General features: G+C 43.1%; 1 protein-coding gene, 1 long non-coding RNA gene and 1 other non-coding gene across 4 annotated transcripts in view; 2 read left to right on the top strand and 1 right to left on the bottom strand.

The window, feature by feature from the left end:
* The window catches only part of LOC138931189 (uncharacterized), a 67,777-nt gene extending 60,927 nt beyond the window's left edge, over positions 1–6,850 (top strand). Inside the window, exon 3 of the long non-coding RNA XR_011446449.1 lies at positions 6,790–6,850. This is a non-coding gene — a long non-coding RNA (uncharacterized lncRNA). The remainder of the gene's footprint in view (positions 1–6,789) is intronic.
* Positions 6,851–8,986: 2,136 nt separating this feature from the next.
* ZDHHC9 (zinc finger DHHC-type palmitoyltransferase 9) overlaps positions 8,987–25,068 on the top strand; it is a 29,924-nt gene continuing 13,842 nt past the window's right edge. Inside the window, exons 1-4 of one of the 2 annotated variants that reach the window (XM_070292100.1) lie at positions 8,987–9,226; positions 9,572–9,637; positions 10,806–11,106; positions 21,243–21,403. In XM_070292100.1, coding sequence (XP_070148201.1) covers positions 10,940–11,106; positions 21,243–21,403 — 328 coding nt within the window. In that variant the 5' untranslated portion in view covers positions 8,987–9,226; positions 9,572–9,637; positions 10,806–10,939. The remainder of the gene's footprint in view (positions 9,227–9,571; positions 9,638–10,805; positions 11,107–21,242; positions 21,404–25,068) is intronic. The other variant, XM_070292101.1, reaches the window with a different exon arrangement.
* On the bottom strand, positions 21,869–21,941 carry TRNAG-CCC (transfer RNA glycine (anticodon CCC)). The gene has a single exon. It is a non-coding gene; the product is annotated as a tRNA-Gly (tRNA).

Genomic DNA, 25,068 nt, shown 5'->3' with positions numbered 1-25,068 from the left:
ATGGTAATTTCTCCCCAGTACGTTCTTCTATTGGTTATTTCTATTAACATTGTAGAGATTAATTCTATTTCCTCAGCAGCCATAACTTTCCTTAATAATTTGTTATGGCTCAATCACCCACACATTTATGTAAAACAGTTTCTCATTGTCAGCACTCTTGGCACTCTGGGTGGAATAATCCTGTTAGGAGGCACTGTCCCTTGTATCGTAAGAAGTTTGGCAGTGTCCCAGGCCTCGGCCCACTTGATGTCAGTAGCACCCCACCCCCACTTGTGACAACCAAAAATGTCTTGACATTGACAAATGTCCCCTGGGGCAAAATCATCACCAGTGGGGACCCAATAATATAAAGCCTCATGGACTTAACATCATTTTTTGTTGTTCTGTAAAAAACCCCTTTTAAAAATTACCATTTATAAATGTTTATCAAAGTGATACATTCATGTGGACAAAAATGAAGTAGTGCCAAAGGACTTCCTTATAATAAAATGCAACTATCTCCTGCCACACTCTTCCCCACCTGTGGTCCCATCCCCTGAGTGTTACCACTTTAAGTCTTTCTGGTTTGAGTTTTTCTAATGCTCCTGTTGTATCCATCGACCTGTTTATTCATTCACTCAAACCACATATTTATTGAACACTGCAATAGTGCTGGTATAACAACACACCACAGACTGGGAGGCTTAATCAGCAGAACTTTGTTCTCTCACAGTTCTGGAGCCTGGAGGTCCAAGATCAAGGTTGCGGAAAGTTTGGTTTCCTCTGAGGGCCATTTGGGAAAGATACGTTCCAGGCCTCTCTGCTTGGCTTAAAAATGGCCACCCTCTTGCTGCTTCTTCATGAGACTGCTCCTCTGTGCATGTGCACCCCTGGTGACTCTTCCTCTTCTTATAGGGATACCAGTCATCTTGGATTAGGACTCTTCCAACAGCCTTGTTTTAATGTGATCACATCTTTAAAGACCTTATTTCCAAATACTGTTGTTGTTCAGTCACTAAGTCATGTCTGACTCTTTGTAAAGACTCCATGGAACTGCCAGGCTTCCCTGTCCATCACCAACTCCTGGAGTTTGCTCAAACTCATGTCCATCGAGTCGGTGATTCCATCCAACCATCTTATCCTCTGTTTCCCCCTCCTCCTGCCTTCAATCTTTCCCAGCACCAGGGTCTTTTCCAATGAGTCAGCTCTTCACATCAGGTGGCCAAAGTATTGGAGCTTCAGAATTTGTCCTTAAATATGGTTATATTCTGAAATAGTGGAGTTTGGCAGTCCAACATGTAAATTTTGGGAGCATACAATTGAGTCCATACCAAGCACCTTCTGTGTGCCAGTCACTATTCTCAGCACCTGGGATAAAGAACTGAACAAAACACAAAAATCCCTGCTCTTATTGACTTTACATTTTGGTGGTAGAGAGCAACAATAAACAAGATAATTAAGATATACAGCATGTTAAACGATAGTAATTGTGGTGGAGAAAAATAAAGCAGGAAAAGGAGCTAGGGAGCTCTTAGAGGCAGAGTCTGCAATTTCAAATAGTGTAGGCAGGGAAAATCTCTCTGAGAAGGGGACATTTGAGTAAGGACCTGAAGGAAGTAATAGATTAGGCCATGCAAGTATCTGAAGAATACCCACTCTAGTATTCTTGCCTGGGAAATCCCATGGACAAGAGGAGCCTGGCAGGCTACAGTCCATGGGGTCACAAAGAGTCAGACACAACTGAGCGACTGAACAAACAACAAATGCAAATATCTAGGGAAAGAGCAGACAGAGGAGCTGGTACAAAAGGGTCCTGCAGGAGGACATGTCCTGTTTGCTCAAGGAATGGCAAAGAGGGCTGACACAGCACCAGCAAGGGAGTGTAGCAGGAGATGCAGGGCTTGGGGAGTGCTGAGACAGATGGCTGGGTGAGGTCTAGCAAGCCTGTGTAATGACTGGCTTTTGTTCCAAGTGAGATGGTGAGTTAGAAAAACCTTTTCCCTCCCTGTGTTTCTCCTTTATTTGTCACATGACTGCCACACTCACAGCATTTCTGACACCAGTTGTGTGCGTGTGGGTTTCCTTGCAACGAGCCGTTGGCTGGGAGTCCTACCCTTGAACTCAAGACCACACTTTCTGCCTGGAGAGAGCATCAGATCCCACAGGTTAGGGGCTCAGTCCCACAAAACTGCTGCCCTCCCCCGCCAAATTCAGATGGCGAGTCCAGGTTGTCACCTCTCCTTCTGTCTGATGGGCTGTAAATCTGAGGTTCCTATGACCCTCTCCTTGGGTTCAATTAATTTGCTAGAGCAGCTCACAGAACTGTTCTAGCAGTTACAACTCATGTTCCTTATGTTTACCAGTTTATTATATAAGTATGTGATAAAGGATACAGATCACATAGGCGTGATTGATTACTAACTCCATTTTCAGCCCTTCTCCTTTCTCAAGAGAATGGGAGGTGATGCTGAAAATCCCAAGTTTCTAATCATGGTGTGGTCTTTCTGGTGACCAGTCTCCCTCCAGGAGGCCCCCAGAGTTGCCTCATTAGAGCAAAAGACATTCCTATCACCCAGGAAATGACAAGGGTTTCAAGAGCTCTGTGTCAGGAACTGGGATCAAAAGCCAAATATTAAAACAAAAGATGTTCCTAGTGCTTTTACCACTTAGGAATTTACAGGCATTTTAGGAAGTCTTTGCCAGGAACTGGGAGACAAAGACCAATAAAAAATTTTCTGTTATTTCACAGATGGGAAGCCATTGGACAAGCTGCAGCTGGCAAGGTCTGAGTTAACTTTTAAAAGAACCTCTTTAGCTGCTGTGTTAATAATAGACTAAAAGGGGACAAGGGTGGAAGCAGAGAGATAAGTAAGGGGGGGTGTAATCCATTTTCTCTAAATGATATGCCTTTCTTTGATTTACCAGCTCTAGATATCATCTATCTAGTGACTTCCTGGTCTAATAAATGGGAATTCAGCTCACTTATGGGCTTCCCTGGTGACTCAGATGGTAAAGAATCCGCCTGTAATGCAGGAGACCTGGGTTCAATCCCTGGGTTGGGGAGATCCCCTGGAGGAGGGCATGGCAACCCACTCCAATATTCTTGCCTGGAGAATCCCCATGGACAGAGGAGCCTGGCGGGCTACAGTCCGTGGGGTTGCAAAGAGTCTGACACAACTGAGTGACTAAGCACACACACAACTCATTTAAACTGCAGCAACCACTTTTCTCTTTTCTCCTAATACATCACTCCTTTTAGTTCCTTTATTTAGTTCCCCTCTCAACTGACAACCATTTTAGTGCGTATCTTTTCTGTTCACATATCTTTTTTGGTTATCTTTGTGCCTTCATATAAGACACATAAATATTTCTTGTTCCATCATCTATAGATAGTATCTCTTGATTCTATACTTTCTAAAATTAGAATATTAGTGCCTCTATGCAACCTTCCACCTCCCCTAAATTTGTCTACTTTCCAGTTTCTGTATGCTATGCTTTAAAGTTATTTGTTAACATTTATCTTACACTTTGTGATTATAATTGTTTCCTGTGATTGTCTCTAGATTGGATTCCAAAGGTTGAAAAGCAATAAAGATAGTGTTTGTATTATTATGATTGTATATTTTTCAGTGTAAAGCTAAGAAATGGGCCTTGATTATATTTTCATGTTACAACTTCCATCAATTATTCTATATCACTCCATGTTCTAGTTGGTCATCATTATTGGAAAATGACATTTTTAAACAGTTTTGTATTTGAATTTTTGATTGCCCCCCATTTTTTTTCTTTTTGGCTGTGAGTTGACTAAACATGTGCTGTCTGTACCATATCTCTATTCTCCAGCTTTCTCATTTTGTCTAGTGCTCAGAATAAATTCTATTCATCTATAAGCCCACTTTCTGTGTTAATTCTATCTGATTTTTCACATTTGATCCATGATTTCTTGTACAGATTTTGTTTTTCTTGGATTTCTTCATTGCTTCTTTTTGGATTATTTCTTGCCTTCTATGCTTTTATTGTATCCTAAATTTCCCTAGCTCTTAACTATATTATCTCTTTTTCCAACTCCCCTTTTCCCTGGGTGCCTCTTTTTCTGTTATCTACGGTGTTTTTCTGGACTCGTTGGTTCCAAATCAGCGTGTGTTCAGTCAATATCCTTCCCTCCAATTTCTGTCTTCTAAACATTTGTAAAATACAGTGTTATCTGAGTCCTTCTCTTTGTTATGAGCTTATGCCTTTTCAATCCCTTTATTATAATTCTAATAGTGTCTTAGGAGAGAGTGGATATAAATGCATGTGGTCTTTCTGCCATATTGAATGAGAGATATATAGCCTTGTAATATAAATCTTTCTTTTAAAGTTCTAAAATTAATAACACTTTTTGTAACTAATTCAGACATGAAAGACCTGTATAAAGTAAAACTTAAAAGTCTGTTCACCACTCTCACTTGCCAGAGATAACCACTGTTCAGTATATATCCTTCCAGACTTTAAAAACTATACATATGATATATAAAGTCATACACATACAAAATGAGTTTTTTATTTTACAAAGTTTGTATTTTAGAAAAGTTTAGATACTTGATTTTTAAACTTAATACATATTGGGCACACTTGCTTGTCAGCTGATGCTTAATTTTTTAATGTAAAAATCTTTATTGAAATATATACACCTACAGAAAGGTGATAGTCTTCTCTTTCCTGTGTATACAGTTAATGAACTTTTGGCTGCTGCTAACTATTTCATTGACAAGCAGTGTTACAGTGAATGTCTTTGTACATTTATCTTTGAACACATGTGCTAGGATTTCTTAGTAGAAGTAGGATCATTGGGTCAATGGTTATACAATATGAAAATATTAAGAGATACTACCAAACAGCCCTACTGAAAGATTTTTCCAATTTACTCTTCTATCAACAGTATTTGAAAGGGTACACCCTTCTGAGGCAAGCTCTCCTTAAAAGGTTGGAAACTGTGGTGCATGCTTGAGAACTGGACTCTGCCCTGTTTCATGTTTATCTTTAATGACTTCACATGAGCTATTCTCTTCTCCCTTAGAATACTTGAAGTTCTTTAGAGCCTGGGATCATGTCGTTTAGTTCTTGGATATTTCTCACCATGCCTGGTATAGGCTGAGCAAACTGTGGGAGGCTAGGGCTGTGCTGGGTTTGTATCATATGCTCTCACTTAGACATCAAGTTTAGACCATAATCTAGGGACCTAAACTGTGAATACCTAGCACAATCCTTGGCTCAGAGGAGGTCCTTAATAAATGGTCTCCATTGATGTGATTATGACTCCTGTTTAGTGAAAGGGGGCTCAGCAGTAAAGAATCAGCCTGCCAATGCAGGAGAAGTGGATTTGATCCCTGGGTTGGGAAGATCCCCTAGAGAAGGGAATGGCTACCCACTCTAGTATTCTTGCCTGGGAAATCTGCCAGGCAGAGGAGCCTGGTGGGCTACAGTCCGCAGGGTCACAAAGAGTGGGACACGAGTGAGCAACTAAACAACAACAAGAAGTCTTAGGATTAGTGTTGAGGGCTCCGGCACAGCATCTAAAATCATTCTGGGTAGAGTCAAAGATCCACAGTCTAGAGATGAAATAAAATTTAAAACTGGCAAGAGCAGACTGGCACCAGAGGCAGGGGCAGAGACTGGGTTGGAGCACTTTAGTTGCACTGTCATAGGATCTTCTTGGCACCCAGGCAGTTTTCCCTGGACTTTTTGTATTGTATTTGTTATACAAATATTACTTATTTGTAAAATGTTTGGTTTTCACATGGTGGCATCCTAAAGGTGCTTCTCAGTCTCTGACAGGAGCCAACAGTCCCAACACAGTGATGTGAACACAGAAGGTGTACAATGACAGAGATGCCAGTGGTCTCTTACTTATTGAAACACATAATATTCAGGCAATATTGAGGATTCCCTGGAGATGATGGTGCTACAAAACAGCCACTCTACTAGACCACGATTATAGCCCAAGCTTTTCCCAAGCATAAGTAAGGTTCCCCGGGGACTGGGAAGCCAAGGGGCCAGTCAGATAAGGATTAATTCCAAGTGACAGATTTAGACGCTCTGTAAACACACAGCACACGGATGACCAGGGTTCGACAAAGTGAAGAATGGGTCTGTTTCTTCTTACAGTTCTACCCCCAGTCATCAGTGCAGATAAAGGAGGGAGGTGGGAAACGGCAGTTACCTACAGATATCATTAGAACATACATCATTGATTGTATTTCTCCTATATGCCAGACATTTAGCACACATCATCTCCCATTCCTTTTATAACTCTATGAAGTAGGCATTAGCTCTGTTTTACAGCTGAGGAAATTGACTCAGAAATGAGAAATTACTTGACATAATTTACACGAGCTCCTGAGTAGCAGAGTCAGGATTTGAACCTAAGTCCATCTGGCTATAAAGCTTCGGTGCTTTCTGCTATGCATACCATCTTGCCTCTTCTGCATCAGGGAAAGCAGCCCAGCCCCCAGGGAAATAGCTATTGCTTAAGAACACTAAGTTGGTCCCTGTGGACAGGATGCCCGTGGTTCTTTCCTTTGTTCATCAGTTCATTCTACAAATATATGTTTATTTATAGCCAGAAAGTAAGAAGAGAGCAGGCCAGGTGGGTGAGCTAGAAAGGGACACTTGTGTGGGTAGGAGGACAAGGCGGCCTGAAAAGGTTGAGGCTAATGTAAACAGACAAAAAAAAAAAATGAGGCCAACAAGAGCTTAAATGCAGGATGGGGACTAAGTTTGGGGATCTGTTTTGGATACAGTACTGAAGGGGTCTCTGGGTGTTTACAGGAGAGATGTCTGGAGCAACACAAAGAGGCAAGTTGCAACTCCACAGCAGCACTCAGAATCTGAGGCCGTTGACACCTCCACACCACGAACACACGCAGGAACTGTCAATATGGAGACAAGTATTTTTAAAAAAGCACACCAGAATGTGTGTGACCACACAATGGAGGCCTACGCCTTTATTCCATGCCGTTTGGAGCACTCACCACGTGACTGCAACTCCCCTTCAAAGGAGCCAACACCCCTTTGGATGCATAAAGTCTAGAGGTTTGTGGAAAAGAGTAAAAGAGAAAACAATGTTCATTTATAGTCACAGTGTAGTTAGGGATGTGTATTAAGACCTTGGGGATAATATGAAACGATGCAATGGCATAGAAGGAATCGGTATGGAGGGTTTGTCCATATCCATTTTCCTTATTTTTCTTTCAGAGGTGAGCACAAATGATAACAGATTGTAGTAAAGCAAGCCTGACCTACACAGTCACTTAATAATCCCGGAGGGAATGTGACCCAGAGCAGGGAGGGGCAGAGCTCAGGAATGTGTTGCTGTGACTCATTCCAGGACTCCCAGGGCTTCACCTACACCTGAGACGTTTGGGTGCTGTGGAGGTTTATTTTTGTCCACTCCCCAATTGGGAGGATGACAGCCGGGGAGACTCCTAAGGGCCTCTGGTATACACAGGCTTGGGAACCCAGAGGCCTGCTGGGCTGTCCTTCTCCTTTCCATACCAAATGAATGCAATACCAGCAGCCTCGAGGATTTAAAGGGGAGAATGGAGGTGATGATACTGATCATACAGTTCATAAAAACTACACCGATGATTATAATCAGCATGAGTGCTGGGGAACAATAAAAGCTTTATAAAGATGTACTTTCTCCTACAAATGAATTATAACACATCTCTCATAAGAGAATTACCTAGTAATTTTTTTATCCTTTAAAATTTTTGATTGAAGGGTACCATGAATGTGTCAAATGTAACTATCATTAGATAGAATTTTGCTTCATATCTTGTGGGACCCAAATCCCATAAAAGGAGAAATAGTTCTTGACCAGGCAGTGGTCCTTCAACTAACACACACAAAAAAACTGCCTTGGGAAGAGCTTTGGCAGTCTCTTTTGTATTCATTGCAAATACCTTCACCCCAGAGAAACTTTGTTCAAGCTTAGGAAAATAGCTGACAATCTGGGCACTTTCCCTGATAGTGTGACAGGTAAGGAAAGACCACCTTACACCCTCTCTCATATTTCCCCTTATATTTGGAAGCCAAGAGCCACAGTAGCGGAAACAGACCCAGTATCTTTTAAAGTCTGTTGTAGAATATTGATTTCGCGGTTCTCAACTGTTTTCCCCACTCCAATCTTATTCTAAAGGATGCGACTCACTCAGATCAGTAGCAGTGGCTCATTGTGGTAATAACTGCCCTGTCAGAGAGGTGGCAGAAAGATAGAATCAATGTGGTTGGTGGGTAGAGTTTCTGCTGCTCCCCTCTGAGCCCCACTCAGCGCCTCATTATCACAAGCTCTTCAAATCTAATAGTCATTTATAAGCTTTTGAAGCAATCTTTACTTCATCACCTACCTGAAAGAATTTATGTCCTGTCAGTAGAGTTTCAGCGTCAATTTTTTGTTTACGATACCGCAAAGTGATTCTATCCTCTTGGGGACAGTTATCTCTTTCAAGTTCCTTTTTATATGTTTGTTTTGTCCCTAAAGCCACAGATGCAGGCCAGGGTGACTGGGACAAAGGTGGGATCCCTACCTCGTGAATATGACTTGGGAGGCAGAACTTATTTTTACGCGGGTACAGAGTAAAATCCCAAGTCGCGATTGATTTCATGTAAGTACGGCTGGAGAGGCCCAAGGAGGATCCAGTTTGGGGTGAGCACCGGGATCTGTGAGCCAGGGTTCCTTCAGCGTCTCATGGTACGTGTGTGCGGGGGGAGGCAGGTCCCCCGTTCCTCCTAGTCCCATTGACACTACGCTTCATCCCGGTCCCTGCGGAACTATATTAATAGAAAGCGACACTTCACACATCGGTGCTCAGACCCCAAAGGGAGGCTGGCAAAGGCTTGGCAGGTGGGCACGAAGTCGGGAGATGGGTGGGGGAATGGGGCGGAGGCGTCGTCGAGTGGCGTTCTGCGCAGCCAATGGTAGTTCGGGGCAGGGGTGGCAGGGGCGGAGGCGCCGAGGCGGATCAGCCAATAGAGGGCTAGCAACTACTGGAACGACCTGGTGACGTGAGGAGCGTTCCATTTGGCCAGCGGTGGGCGGTTGCCACAGCTGGTTTAGGGCCCCGACGACTGGGGCCCCTTGTCAGGAGGAGGCAGCCTCCGGGCTGGGGAGAAGCCGCTGCCATCTCTGGCGGCCAACGCGGTCCCCTGGGACAGTGTACTTCCTGGCTTCGGTTCCCGGCCGAGTTCGGTCTCCGGGGTTCAGGTAACAAGGGGGTGGGTGGGGGTGGGGGTCTCCGGGGCTCGGCCGCGTGGTGGGTTGCAGCCCCCTCGGCTGCCCTGGGATGCGCGGAGCCTGCTCTGCCCTTCTCGGCTCGGCGATTGCCGAGCCCCTGGCCGGGGGTGACTACACGTGGCGGGGCGTGTGTGTGTACGAGCGTGCGGAGGTGGCGCGCGTCCCATCCTGCCCGGGGCGGTGGTCGGCGGCGTGGCTGAGGTTGGGCGGGCCTCTCGAGGCCGCGCCCGCCGCCCGTCCGGGACTCGGGCCTCGGGCCCCGAACCGCTGGGCTGGTCGCTGGTTCTCGACGGATTTTGATCTTTGTTCTCCCAGGCCCTGCTCCCCTTCCTGGTCTCTCCTCCCGCTGGGGCGGTTTATCAGGAGAAGATTGTTATCCAGGTTAGTTTTACACAAAGGAAGTGTTCTCTACACCTCCGATGCCCCCTCCCCTTTCCCAAGCCTTCCAGCTTCTCCTTTCCCTGCTCAGCTCCTAGTCTCTCTTTGGACCGTTGCCCTCTTCAGCCCAGTTGGTTATTTCTCATCAGTCAGTCGAGCTGCAGGTTTCCGCCTCCTTCTTGCCAGCGTGAGGCATGTGGTATCGGTAAATAGAGGCCACAGCACCACACCTGAAAGGAGAAGGGTGACAGCGGTGAGAAAGGCTGGGCCTGGGGATTCAGGATGCTAAGTGGAGATGGTACTTCTGAAATGTCCCAGAAAGCACCTTTGTGACTTTTCTTAACTGCTGCCACCCCTCCCCCCCGTTGGGCCCCTCCTCCTCCCAGCCATATAAGAATCTCTCTGGCTTAAGTCAGCCCTTCACCTACAGGTCTGTGATGTGGTTTCATTAAGATTCCCACAAATGTTAGGCTAGACCGGCAAAGTTGGTTCATTTCCCAGACTCAGGAAGTTAGGAGGGTTTGATTAGGGGAAATCTGTTTGGAGTAAATACAACCTGGGTTTGTGTACAGTGTCCAAAACCTCCTAGCTCTCCCAAAGGATGACTTGTTCCCTGGTGTGATTCAGATTCCAGTGGCTAATTGAAGAAAGAAGGTGAAGAAATGGAGGAGGGAAGGGAATGGCCCTTAAGGATAGAAATTCCATCATTTGTAGAGTCTTTTTCATGATAATTATACAATAATATGGTATAGTGGAGAGCACCCTGGACTGAAAGTCAACAGACCTGTTTTCTTGGCTTAGCTTCGTGGCCTTGTGACCCAGAGAAGTGATTTCCCCACTTCAGTCTTCAGTTTACTTATTTCCAAAACAAAGTAATTGGGGCTGTCACCTATAAAACCTCTTCTAGTTCCTAGTTCTGTGATAGTCAAATCATCAGTATTATACTGAAAGTAAAGGGATGTATGTAAGATATACTAGCCTCTTTCTCTTTTTGAGAACCTTTAACCTTTTCTTCTTTTAGGGGACAAAAACAGATTGGAAATAAACTCTTCCATTTCTTCACTCTCAACCCTTGAGGCAGTACTCATCTTTCTGCCTCTGGGAAAGGAAGATTGAACTGCATTTTCTTGTTCTTGCCTCATTTTTTTTTTCTTTTTGTGTTTTTCCTTAGGGCTAGAAATTGGACTTCTGATGATGTTTGACCCAGTGGCAGCAATAGCACACATCGTGATTTCAAAGCTGGGCTCAGCTTCTGTATCTTCCCTCTTATAATCACAAACCCATTTTGGACCAGGAATTCCAATCATGTCTGTGATGGTGGTGAGAAAGAAGGTAACACGGAAATGGGAGAAACTCCCAGGCAGGAACACCTTCTGCTGTGATGGCCGCGTCATGATGGCCCGGCAAAAGGGCATCTTCTATTTGACCCTCTTCCTCATCCTGGGGACATGTACGCTCTTCTTCGCCTTCGAGTGAGTTTCCATTGAGTACTGTTGCCTGATTATGGTTACTTTGGGTCCAGGGAAAGAACCTTCTTTCTGGGGAGTTTATGGCTAGTCCTTGGAAGGTTGTCACTGTCCTCTTGAGCAGTGTCTGTAGATCATGTCAACTGAATTCATTGCTTTGTATGTGCCTCCTTAAAAGACCAAGACGTTTGATAACCAATTTTATAGCACTGATTTGGGGCCGCCCCTGGAACACTTAGGAAATAAAAGAATTCATCTTCATTACTCACCTCCCCTTTACAGTGGTCTCCTTAGGTGGTTAGTGACAGATTGCCTCTTCTCCACCCCTCCTGAGCCTAGGAGCACTCCCTGTGGCCATAACTCCACCCCATGATACTCACCTATTCTGTTATTCTGGGTCCTATTTTCTTAGGGCTCAGCTCTCAGCTAGCTCTTAAATTGAAAAGCCAACTGAATTGGGAACCTGCCGATTGATTCCAGCCTCAGCTGTGCCACAGTCTAGCTGCCTGTGTGGCACATATGTGCTTATTAAATGTGAGTTGCTCTTTCTTTCAGTCAAAATCACTCAACATAAACAACTCTCTATTCTGTGTGTGCCTGATACCAGCCTTGGAGTTATTTTTCCTGTGATGTAACAGCTAGTTTTAGAGGCAGTTTGAAATCTGTGTTGGTCACTACTCTAGGGAGTTGACCAGTTGACTACTGTGGCATGACTCCTGGGTATGCTGAGAATGTACATTCCAGGGATGAGAGCAATGCTAATTGGTTTGGGATTATTATGAGGAAGGCCTTGAAGGAGCCAAGAGATGTGTTTGTAGACCATGAGCTACACCTAATATGAACTGCTACAGTTCATGCCCTCCAGTGACCTGGAAATGGAACTCCCCTCAGGGGGTGTGGCCATGGGATGGAGGAGGGGGCTTCTTGGCTTGCCTTGGTGGATAATTAAAATGAACTCTGATCTTTGGGGGCTCATTTTTGTCTTTCTTCTGTAAGGGCTTCAGGCTTTCCCAGTGCATCAAGAGTGATTTTTTGGGGGCTGGTTTGCCAGACTTTGGGATAAGTGCAAATGGCGTGAATAACAGCAGGGGAAGGAGAGGGATGTAGTTTATAACAAGGCCAGGAAAGTAAGGTCAGAGGACCTTTTTGTCAAAGGCACGTTTTTTGCTGCTGTTGCTACCAAGTTGTAAAATATTTGGCAAAATCAGACAGGTTGATCATGGCTTCTTAGCTGCTTTCCAGTCAGAGTTTCATGGCTGAATGTGTGTGTGTATACTTTGTGTGGTACAAGTGAGCGTGTGCAGGCGGGCAGGCATAAGCATAACATTTAAAAAAATATTTCCCCACTTCTCAGTCTTGTCTCCGAGTTAGCTTTGTTTCTTCCTTGCTTGTTTATGGAAGTGCAGAGCTGAACTCTGCTTTCTGTCATTCTCACTCCTTCCTCTGCTAAATCACTAGCTCTTTTTGCCTCTCTCCCCTCCCCAACTCAGGGTTAAATTTTTGTGGTTGAAACCATTCAAAACAGAGATGAGATTTGTTTCCAGGCCCTGAGCGAGCTGGTAATTCTGGGCCCAGGAACCCTCTGGTTTGACTGGCCAAGGGAACTTGAAATTTGGAGCTACTGGCGTTTGGCCCTTTTTGTATCTGGAAGCCAGACAGAGTATGATTTGGATGTGTTCTGTTCGGCCCTGAAGGCCTCTGAAGAAAACTGCCTGTGAGATGAAGCTTATAACCAACCAAGTTACTGTTTGACAGAGGCAGGTTGGGTTTTCTGGTGAGATGACTTTTTTCCCCCCAAGTTATTTCTTGCGCTTTGCCCTCAGATGTGAAGGGTGAGGTTGTTTGTAAACTGCCCTGGGTTCCAGCTGTGTGTGTGGTAGAGTAAATAGTTTCGAAGGTGGGGCTGGGCGAGGGAGTAGAAAAGGGGAAGGGAGAAGGAAGTAAAAGTGTTAGCTGAGAAGTGGAATGGGGAAGTTTACATCTGACCAAAGGGGAGAGGGCCCCGTCAATGAATCCTTCTTACTGAGAATGGTGGGATCTGTGTTTGTGAGCACGTATGTGTATGCGTATATGTGTGCACATGCACGCATCTGTCTGTCACATGCAGACACGTGGGCACTCTAGGTGGCGGCTGCCTTGAGCCTAGCCACTGACAGGCTGTACAGAGGACACCAGCCTGCCTCTGAGGAATGAAGTCTCTTTCTAGTCAACCTTTTTCTTTGGGGGTCTATAACTCACTATCCACCACATGGTGGAGGATAGGGTTTGGGGGCAGAATATGGGCTCCTTTGCTAGTATGAGAACTTACAGAGACCTCAGGAAATCACCTGGTTTAGTCCCCTGCCTTCAGGCAGTTGAGGGTGTCTGAACCGACCGTCTCTTTTCATGTTTAAATTGTATAGGAGCATAGACTGTACATTCTCTGGCTGCTGCATTTTGGCCTTGAGGAAAAAAGTTCAGATCTTGAGGCACATCTGGACCTGCATTTTCGTAACAGGGTCCTGCTTGCAGCAGGTGTGCAGGAATGAGTGAGAGGTGATTTATAACCCCCTGTGGCACAGCCCTGGGTCGGCCAGATGGCTTGAGAAATCTGGTCAGGCGTGTGGGCGCCCCTTGATGAAAAACATGCAGTGTTAGTAGTGTCAGTGGACATCTTTTTTATTTTTGGATTTCGCTTTTACATGTTTAGATTTCTCAAAGGAGGGTCCTGTGATTTTTCAGTGGACAGTAGGTTAACTACATAAAATGAGAAAAAGTGGTCCATACAGGTGCTCATTAGCTTTGTGTTGTTAGAAGCGTTTCCAAAGAAGCTGGGTAGCCATCTCTCAGAGCTGCTGTCACAGAGTGAATTCCTGCCCAGGATGGGAAATAGGGCTAGATTATCACTAAGCCTCTTGCAGCTCTGAGATTCTGAAATTCTATAACTCTTGTGTCTGTCTGGAAGATTCTAATACACACATAGAAAAGGAGAGGATAGAAGATTACCAGTAGATAGCTGTATTTTAAATGTAATTGTATCTATTGTTTCTATAGTAAATGTATTTGAATTTAGAAGCAGAGTGTACAGTGCTTGTACAGTGCTTAAAAAAAAGACTTTCTTTGCAAGTAGAGATTATCATACTAAGCGAAGTAAGTTAGAAAGAGAAAGACAAATACCATATGATATCACTTATGTATGTGGACTCTAAAATGTGACACAAACGAACCTATCCACAAAACAGAAACAGACTCAGAGACACAGACAAAAGACTGCGGTCGCCATGGGGGATGGGTTAAGGAAGGAATGGAGTGGGAGGCCGGGGTTAGCAGATGTAAGCTGTTATATATAGAATGGATAAACAACAAGGTCCTACTATATAGCACGGGGAACTGTATCCAATGCGCTGGAATTAATCATAATGGAAAAGAATGTATATATAACTGAATCACTTTGCTGTACAGCAGAAATTAACACAACATTGTAAATCAGCTATACTTTAATCAAGAGTATTCTAATTTTAAAAAAAAGAGGAATTTCCTAATGTATTCTTAGGATGAGGTATTTAGGAAATGTGAGCTTTAAGCACATGAACCATTCTCCATCCTTTCTGCCCAAACTCTGTCCAGCTTGTGTGATGAACACATAGCCAACAGCTTGGCTAGGAATGTCAGGACACTGTAGCAGACTGACACTGACAACCTGTGAACTGTCCAACTACTGAAAGGCTATTGTGGTATTTAGTCAAATTCAACTTTCTGATAAAGCTTGGGGAAAAGACCAAGTGCACTGTGTTCTGAAAGTGGCTTCCTAGCTTTCTCTTTTAACTGTGTGACCAGATCACTACTGGGGTCAAGGTCTCTTGTGGCATGAATGATTGTGTGACTCTTGACCCCTGAAGTAGGAAGGCGTTTACTGCTGTGATCAGTGCTTATGCCTCACTGTGCTGTTTCTAGCGGATATCGTATCAAGGCATTATCAAACCCTGTTGGACTGACCCTCCTGGGTGCTTCTGATGTACAGAGGAGTCATTGAATTGTATGAACTGAAAAAAGCTTTGTAGCACTGCTTAATAATTGTCCCACTTCTAGCCTATTCAGACTCTACCTCTTTTTCAAGTCCCTTCTTGACTCTTCCTTCATGAAATTTTTCTAGTAATTTCTGCATTCATAGGACTAATTGTACATATCAGTCATTTAACACATAATTACATGACATTTTTAATATTTTGTAATTCTGTGGATATTACAGTTTGAGTTCTTTCAGGGTCAGGGACTATCCTCTGCATGTGTGTGGCCCCCACAGTGCCTTCTACTAGGCCTTACTTAGAGTATGTAATCAATAAATGTAGCTGAATTGATACATTCTGGATGCACTTAAGATGTAGCAGTCTTGACTCACAGAATCATAGAATGATAGATCTGAAAGGGGCCTTGGAGACCATCCCATCCTTTTGCGGGTGACAAAACCAGGTCTACAGAAATAGATTTCATCAAGGTCAATCGGCCAGCCACTGCCTTTATACGACACTACCTTTCATCTCATTGTTGCCTTTTGAATACGGAATCCTGAAGACATGCAGATTACTAAAGCTGTGCATAGTGCCAAATGCTGGACTGGCATATTCTGGAGTCTTGCTAGCTAATGTTTGTGTTGCTTTAGTGGATTCTAGGTTACTTTGGCCTCCTTAACTCATGCTCTTAGTGGCTCAGATGGTAAAGCGCCTGCCTGCAATGCTGGAGACCCAGGTTCGATCCCTGGGTTGGGAAGATCCCCTGGAGAAGGAAATGGCAACCCACTCCAGTATTCTTGCCTGGAGAATCCCACGGGCAGAGGACCCTGGTAGCATACAGTCCATGGGGTTGCAAAGAGTTGGACACAACTGAGCGATTTCACTCACTAGAAAATGAAGGCATGTTTGTGGAAAACTGACTGTATTCTAGCATGGCATTCTGGTAGCCTTGCAGGAACAAGGAACCTCTTCCTTTAAGTGTGAACTTAGAGAGTAAGCTTTTGAGTTACAAGGGATCATCACCCCTGTTGCTGCTCCTAGTCTCTGCTTCCAAGATGAGGACAGCTCTGAGAAAAATTAGGTAATGTGTGCTCATTACAATATTACTCTGTGGGTGATGGCAATGAAAGGGGCACTGTGTCCCCATGGTCAGACAGAAGGGAAGAGGCAGTCTGATAACAAAGTTACCGGGTTTGAGGAGACACAGGGCTAGGTAGACCAAGGCCAAACTCTGACATGGAGGGATATCCCTGTCTATAGTGACAAAGTCCAGGTCTCTGAATTCCTTAGGTGAGATTAAGAAGAAGAAAAAGTGACTTTATCATGATCTCTAATCAAGAGAGTATTCTCTGAAGAATTGCCCTGTGGAGGTTCAGTCTTGTGCTTATCTAGCCCTATTCTGTGACTCTGCCAACTAAAGACAGTTTTAGAAAGGCATAGTTGCCTCTTTGATATCAATCTGTTACAGTACTTAGCTAAACTCAACTTCCTGATAAAGCATGTCCCCTGGAGAAGGATTGGGCTATGTCTCCTGAACAATGTATTTCTCTTTACCAATTTTTTACGCTTCTGTCATTCAGAATTCATCTGTGTATTTTCAGCCTTTACTACCTTTTGTGGTGATGAGGTTCACACTGTCAGTCTCCACTGAACGTATCTCCCATCTTTTGAGAATGTCTTAGTTGAGTATAGTGATCATCTGCTTTGGGAAAAGTGAACACAAAGGACAGGGGTGTCCCTAGCATGCTGACAACAGTTGAGATGCTTATTGAGGGAAAGAAGTCTTAAATCTTCCTCCTCAGAGATGCCAGAGCTGGTATTGTGTTTAACAACAAAAAAGACACTTTATGCCTCCTCTTGCGGTAGCAAGAGGCTAATGAATTCACGGTAATGAGGAAGATGTGTCTGGAATGGAGCAAGGAAGAGGCAAGAAAGAACCTATGATGATGATTAGATAAGGCCAGTTAAAGGAGGGTCTCAGAATACTGGCCTGAGGAGGTGGGGGCTTAATATAATAGGTAGCAGGGAACTGTTCTAAGTTCTTGATCAGGAAGATATAGTTGAAATTTGTTACTTGTTATTTTTGAAATTGGTTATATTTGTTACAATTGAAATGTGAAATGTATTGTTACAATTGAAATTTGGGAACTACTTAACAGGTTTGCCTCTATAGAGATTTTGGCCTTCGTCAGTGAGAGGATGGCTCATTGCCTCAAAATTGAAAAATGTCCTTGTTTGTTTAATTTTCCCTTTGCTGCTGGAGCAAAACAGGGTTATGCATTTTCAAAACTCTGACCTTCACATAGCAGTAAATCTTGAAGCTGATATTAAATTATGTTTTAGTGTCCAAGGAAACTTTGTCCCTCATGCAAACTCTGAATGTCATCAGCAAGAATGCTGAACTGGTCCTGTGGGTGGTTCTACATGTTTACGTGCTCTAGAGATAGGATGTATGTATAAGGACAGATGGCAGCCCCTGTCAGGGAGGACTTACAGCAAAGGCTTATTTCTGTTATGTGGGCTCAGGGGCCATTGTGGAGCTCTAATCCTTAGCCCTTTCTGCTGTGCCAAGCTTCCTTAAAGACACCCTTAATGACTGCTGTGGGAGCAGTTTCAAGCAGCCCCCAGATTCCCAAGAGAGCTCTTCTCTGACCACTTACAGTCCTTAGAGTCTGACTCACCATCCGTACACTTGATTATTGGTCTTATCTTATTTAGCTGTTTCATATGTTAGTTATGTTTCTCCAACAAAATTAAGTTCCATTTCTCTTGTTCTTCATTTGTTAGACCCATAAATACTTGGCTGATTGTGCTGATAGAAGAACAACAGCAAAAAGCATAGCAAGAAAGCTATTAGGGAGACAGAACCAGAGTACAGAACATCAGTGCACACTGCCAGGCTGTGAGGCAGCCCTGTCGTGGGATCTGTCTGGTTTCTTACCACTTCCACTCATGAATCTCTTTTGAAGTTTTTTGTGTGAGTTGAAGTCTGGGTCATTATGATTGTCCTGCCAATGAACTCTGGTGTGCTAGAGATGGGGGATGGGATATAGCACACCAGCCCAGCCTGGCACTGCTGGTTACTGCTGGTCAGTACCATCATGTGGCCCATGAGACATGTGGGAGTCCTGTCATGTAGTCCAGCTGTGGAAGCCTGAAGCTGATCAAAAGGTTGAAAGAAGATGGCTTAAAGTGATGATGTCTCTGCAGGTGGCAGAAATGGAGATTTGGTGGGGACATGGTTGCATTTATAAAATTCACAAGGGAGAAAAGTCACTTCTAACTGCCTGGTATTCTGAAGACAAAGGAGAGTTCTGTTTCAAGTAGTGTATGGATATCATTATTCATATCAATATAGATAGAAAGTACACAGGGTTTCAAAGAGTTTCTATTTGTGGATGATAGATCCAGTCTTTCTCTAGGACAAATTAGTGATGTTTGAGGATACTCCTGACTTTTGAGGTTGATACTGGGAATTACCACCAAATCTTTGCATAGCTTATTCTTATTTAAGAGAGATCACTAGCTTACTGCAATTATGAGGCTAACCCAGGTGGGTATTAAAGGCAGACAGATGGGTTGTAGTTTGCAGCGGTCTTAGCCTCTGGCTTTCTTATTTCCTCTTATTCTGAGTAGAAAGGCCTGCTGGTCCCACATCTGCCTTCCCAGCCACACCCACTCACTAGTGACAACTGGCTGCCAGTAGCCTTGTCTCCGAAGAACAATACAATGGGCCTGTTGTGTACTTGTTGACACACAGAGTGGATTGTTTTAGCAGGTGCAGAAGATATTCTGTGTGGAGATTACAGAGACCTTTATCCTTGATGGTGAAGCGTAATTCAAATCTAAGTTGTCCTTTGTCCAGTCAACAAGCAGGTGTTGAAATGAGACTTTAGTTAAGCTCGGTCCTTCAGGGTATGGGGGCATCATTAATGTGTGTGTTTGTGTTCTACTGTCTTTGTATCTTTTCCCTCAAATAAAGCAGTTTTAAACTCCCTTTGGTGGCCAATCAGATGGCTCTGATTTTTCTAAGGCTTTTCATTGGCAATGATACACCCAGGGCAGTCTGAATTCTGGAGATATCACTTCTTTGTTTTCAAGAGTGACTTTAGGGATGGGCAGTGATGAGGAAGATGGCTATTTTCTGTCAGTGTGGTAATGTCATTTGGCTTGTCTCAAAGATCAGAACCTTGTGTTTCTCCTGTGTCCTTTTGGGTCCCTGATGAGTGCAGGTGACTTTTCTGAATTCACTTCTTGATTATCTGTACCAGTGAAGGGGAGCAGTAGAAAAGAGGGTAATCCACAAGCTCGTGCTATGCAAGGACCTTCATTACCCTGAACTCAGTTAGCCAGACCCTACCCTGGGATTTTAGGAGAAGGAAGAAAATCGTACAAAAGCAAGCTGAGAGCAAGGATTTTGTTAGAAAAAACAAATGCACAGGCAAGCAAACAAAAAGCCACAGAAATCATTTGCAAATTCACTCCGTATGTTCACCTTCATGGCAAATTGCTCAGCCGAGCAGTACGGTTGGTTCCCACCCGCCATGCAGTTGAGTGTGTGGCAGGGAGGCAGGAGAAGGATCTCATGGGGATTGTTCCAAATGTGCAGCGTAGGTACAGCCTGGGGTTAAAGGTCTACTCCAAGTGGACAGCGGCGTGCTTAATCCCCATGCTGATGAGGTAAGCCTTTTTCCTTAGCTTACTCTCTTCACTCTCCCTCTGGTCCTTATTCATCTACTTATAGTCAGCTTCCGAGACAAGATTTCTGTGTTGAAGGAAGAAATATGCATCAGGAGAAGGAGAATAAAAATAGGTCAGTGATAACTCTCATCACATATTCCCATTTATTTGGTTTGATATTCAGTTCAACTGGACAAGTATTTGTTGATAGCTTCTTTGTTCCCATACTTGTATTGGGCTCAGGGAGATAGAGATCCATGATGATAATGCTAATAGCTGACATTTACTTAGCATTTACTATGTGTCAAGGGCAGTTCTAAGCATTTTATTTGTATTCATGCATTTGAGCCATACAACCACCCTATGAAATACTACTATTATCATCTTCATTTCATAGGTAAGGAGACAGAAGTTAACTCAGTTACCCCAACATGAGCTGGTAGAACCAGAATTCAAACCCAGGCGTTCCCACTCCTAAAAGGCAAAGTTCTTGCTCTTCGGAAGTTTAATTGGGGGAAATGAAGTCAACGTAGTGAAAAACAGTGCAGTTTAGGATAGGCCTTTGGAAGAAGCAAGACCTCACTAAATCCCAGATTCTTCAGCTATCACAGATGTAGTGTGAGAAGTGGATGCTACAATGTGTCTGAAGAGCCAAGTGCATATGGTGTGTGCTCAATAAATTGTGGTTGTAATGGTGACAATGATGGCATTGATGGCTTTAGGTCTGAAAGGCCAGTAGAGCTGGGATATCCAGAGAGGGAGAGGAATGGCCTTCCAGGTGAGTTAAGGGGAAGGAGGGGAAGAAATATGATATTGAGAAGGGGTGCTAAAGAGATATAGTTTTCTTATTCACTTGCTTATGGTCACTGGTCACCTACTGGCTGAGCTAGTTGAGGAAGGAAGAGGAGTGAGTGGATGTTGCAGAGTCGGGCAGCATCTCTGAAGCTTTTCAGTGGCCTTTGAACACACTGGACATACCATCTGTTTGACACTGGGACTCTGCTTCATGGCTGGTCCTTATCTTTTCTTCCCCCTCCTTGGGCTCAGGCCCAATGTCAGATGAGTGAGTACGAAAAACTCTAGACATTCCCAGAGTGAGAGCAACCTGTGGTGCTTACAATCCAGGCTCAGTTACGTCCCGGACCTTAACAGGTATGAGCCTTTGCTGAAGTGCATAGGAAATGTGGCTGCCAGCAAGCTGATGGAAGGGACTGGGCTTGGGGGTATCGGAGGTCCCTTAGACTATCTCCTGTATATTATAGGTAGCATCAATCAGTGATGTATTTGTTGAGCTCCTAGTATGTGCAGAACCATATGTTAGGAGGTTTTGGTAATTTGAGAAAAGTAAAAAATATGTCCCTGCCCTTGAAATACTGTGATTTTGTTGTGGAGACCAGAGTGACACACTGGTAATAATTCGAGGTCAGTATTGGGTCGGAATAACTAAGTGTTCAATTGTCTGCTTTCTTCAAGATGCCGCTACCTGGCTGTTCAGCTGTCTCCTGCCATCCCTGTGTTCGCTGCCATGCTATTCCTTTTCTCCATGGCTACCCTGCTGAGGACCAGCTTCAGTGATCCTGGAGTGATCCCTCGGGCCCTACCAGATGAAGCAGCTTTCATAGAAATGGAGATAGGTGGGTTTTCTGACCAGCTGGCAAGATGCTGTACAGTGAGTGGCTTTGATTGGTAAGGGAGTGGAATCATAATTATAGTTGCAGATTAATACTCACTTCCAGCTTTTTCCCCTAGAGATCCTGAATCTGAGATTGTTACCACTCAGTAAAGAATGTGAACTTCATTCTTCCCTCTTTGGGGTTGCATTTCAGGAAGGATCTCTTACCAAGGTCCTGCTGCACTGTTTCCAAGAGGATTTTTTTTTAATTAAGAAAATAAAAACTTTTGGGGGGGTCATCAATTCATTTGATTTTTTTTGAATGAAAACTATAAACCTTCTCTTCATAAAAATATTCTTAAATGCATCACACACATACAATTATTTATTTATTTATTTATTTGGCTGCACTGGATCTTAGTTGGGGCACATGGGATTTTTGTTGGGGCATGCAAGATCTTTTTAGTTTTCGGCATGTGGGATCTAGTTCCCTGACCAGGAATTGAACCTGGGCCCCCTGCATTGGGAGCTCAGAGTCTTAACCGCTGGACCACCAGGGAAGTCCCTGGATATAATTTCAGGACTTCATAGATCTTTTGAAGCACTCGCATGAGTTTCTAACTAAGAATTCCTGCTTTAGGGAAACACAGGGTGAAAGGAGACACTTATGGTGCCAGGAACCATTGAGAATTCTAGGAATGGTAAAGGAAGTAGTTACAAGCTCATCACAGTGCAGTCTGCAGCTCAGGGTAGGGCTCTTTGGGACAGAGATGAAGTGCTGTACTAACCAGGAGCCAGCCAGAGTGCCTTCATGAATTGAAGCAGAACATTCCAGAACTCGAGGAGGGGATATCCTAGGAGCTCACACTGCAAAAGAAGGCTCTGATGCCAGTACTCAGAGAGACTGGGAGCCCACCAGATCCAATAGCAGTCGGTGCCTGCCTAAGTTGTTCTCAAGTCTGATACTCAGTAGCTAGAGTCAGTATCCAAGTCACGTAGAGTAGAAGAAAGGGACCCAGGACTTGTAAGACTAAAAGCCATGCCAATGGAGCACTGATCCGTGGTTAGCCTTTAGTTCCTTCAGGTGGTTTGTTGTTATTGTTGCTTGTTTGTTGGGATTTTATTAATAATAATATTATTTTATTTAATTAGAAAGATATAAACATGTTAGAGTTCTAATAGGTATTATATTGCATTTATATCTTATTTTTGAGAGAATTTATATTTGTATAAATATTATGTGCCTCTCCAAGAGGATAGTATATTTTTCTGTGTTTTCAGACTGAATTTTGTACCTTTTGATACAATTTTTATCATTTTTAATATAATTTCTGTACTTCTCATCCTGAGTTTTTTCCTAATGTTTATATGCGTGCTATTGTCAAGGAAATGTTTTCTCCCAGTTCTAGTTGGTTTCTTTTTCCCCCCAGTTTTATTGAGATATAATTGACTTGTGACATTGTGTAAGTTTAAGATGTACAATGTTTTGATTTGATATTCTTGCTTTTAAAGCTTCCAGCTTTTGTATTTCTTTTGTTTATTTAACTGTGTTTATCTTGCTTCTTAGTGGATTTCTTTTTGAAAAATTTCAGTCTGTTTTAGTTGTGCTAAGGGGACACGGGTTTGTGCACATCTGAGCTCAGACTACTTAGGGACGCAGTGAGGGTGGGAGTTGTGGGAAGGAAACAGAGGTGGGGCTTGTTGGCACAGCTGGAGTTGGGGAAGACCTGGGCTAGTTAGCAGCAAGATAGGAAGGGACAGTTATGAGTGTAGTCTTTGCTCTCTCGGGGTTATTATTCTGTTATCATCCTCTTTCCATTCACATATGGAGAAGCTGAAGGTCAAGGCAGTGCTTTGCCGTGATCTTGCCTCTCACAGCAGACGGTTAGCAAGGTTAGCTCTGTTTTGTCAGATTGCTGGGCCCAGGACCCAGTCTTGAGCTGTCAGGTTGTTACCTCTGCATTTAGCATGTTTCTGTCAATAGTAGGGTGTATTCTTGAGTTCATACATATGTTTATGTTAACAAGTTTTTGTCAACTTACATTTGGCCCTGTACCAGGTATGCTGTGGGTGGGGGCTGGGTAGGAGAGAGAAGAAGACATGTGGTTCCCTTGCATAGTAGCCTGCCTCATGGGGAGGGTGAGCCATGAACTCTGTCTCCCAGGTGCCTTCATGCAAAGCACATGCAGAAGAATGTTAAGGTGACATGCTGGTACTTAGATCATCCTCTAATGAATAGCTCTCCCCATTCTTTTAAGACTTATGTCACACTGTTATTGTTTGATTTCACAGCATCCGCCCCACTCTGCAAAAAAAGGAAAAAAGTTCCATATGGCAGATATTTTAAAAATCAAAGTGAATTGAAAAAAATCTGTTTTTAGAATTATCCTGCACAGCAAGGGTGCAATGAGACAGGCACTCTCACATGCTACAGATGGGCAGGCATTAAATTGATACAATCTGTCTAGGAGGCAGTTTGGCAATAAGTGACATGGGCTTTAGGGTTCTTACCCTTTGACTCAGTCATTTCACTTCTTTCAGGATTAGCTAAAGGAAATAATCTGGGATGTACACAAATAATCATAGAAGGATTTTTAATGCATCACTTTTTTCTTTTTCCTAGCTATTTTAATGACAGCAACTTAATATATTACTGCTCAGACTTCAACATGTTTTCCTTTTTTTCTTTATGATTTAGTAATAAATTTTAACACATAAACATATTCTTGAGGAAAAGGAGGAGATTGTGATTAGGGTGGAGATCAAAGGGAACAAGCTTTGTCTTTAACGTTTTAAGTTTTTGCATACAACATCATTTAAATAGCAAAATTCCAGAGACAGCTTAAATGCCCAATAACATGGATTGGTTCAAATAATTGCAGTACATGCATATGATACAATATAGATAATGATGTTTTCAGAAAAAAACAATTAACAACTGTGGGAAAATGCCCATTGTATAATGTTGAGTGAAAAATACAAGGTATACAATTGTATCTATAATATAATCTCAAATTTAAAAAATTATGAATGTTTGTTTATCTGTTGAATAGACGGAAATACGCCAAAATGCATAAATATCCCTGAGTTGAGAGATTGTCAGTGACTTTTCTTATCTCCTATTCGTATTTTCTGTCTTTTCGAATTTTTTTGCAATAAACATGTATCACTTATTTTTAAATAGTTGTTTTTCTGATTCTAAATATTGCCAGTTTTTTCATGCATGTATTTACTTTTGCAAGATAAAATCCTTTATACCTGTTTCTTTTCAGCATACATTTTCATTTTTCAGTATGTTGTGAACATTTTCCTGTGTCATTTAAAATGCATACATCATTCAAAATGGCTACATAATATTTCACCCCATGTGTGTATCATAATTTACTTAACCAATCTCCTACTCTGATATTGAGGTTATTTTCAGTCTTTCACTATTAAAAGGGACTTCTGTGACAAATATCCTGCGTTAACATCTTTTGTACATCTCTTTGTAATTTGGTAAGTTCCTAGAAGTTGAATTGCTGGGTCAAAAGTATACACATTTAAAATTTTGGTAGTCACTGCCATATTGCTTACTAGTACCTCCTCCCCATCCTTGCCAACAATGAGTATTTTTCTTTCTAATATTTGTTAATATAGAAAGTGGAAATGGTAACTTTGTGTTAATTTTTTATTTCTTTGGTTATA

This window comes from Ovis canadensis, chromosome X, assembly GCF_042477335.2.
Source record: "Ovis canadensis isolate MfBH-ARS-UI-01 breed Bighorn chromosome X, ARS-UI_OviCan_v2, whole genome shotgun sequence".
NCBI lineage: Eukaryota > Metazoa > Chordata > Mammalia > Artiodactyla > Bovidae > Ovis > Ovis canadensis.
This window is presented reverse-complemented; position numbering and strand designations above follow the sequence as displayed.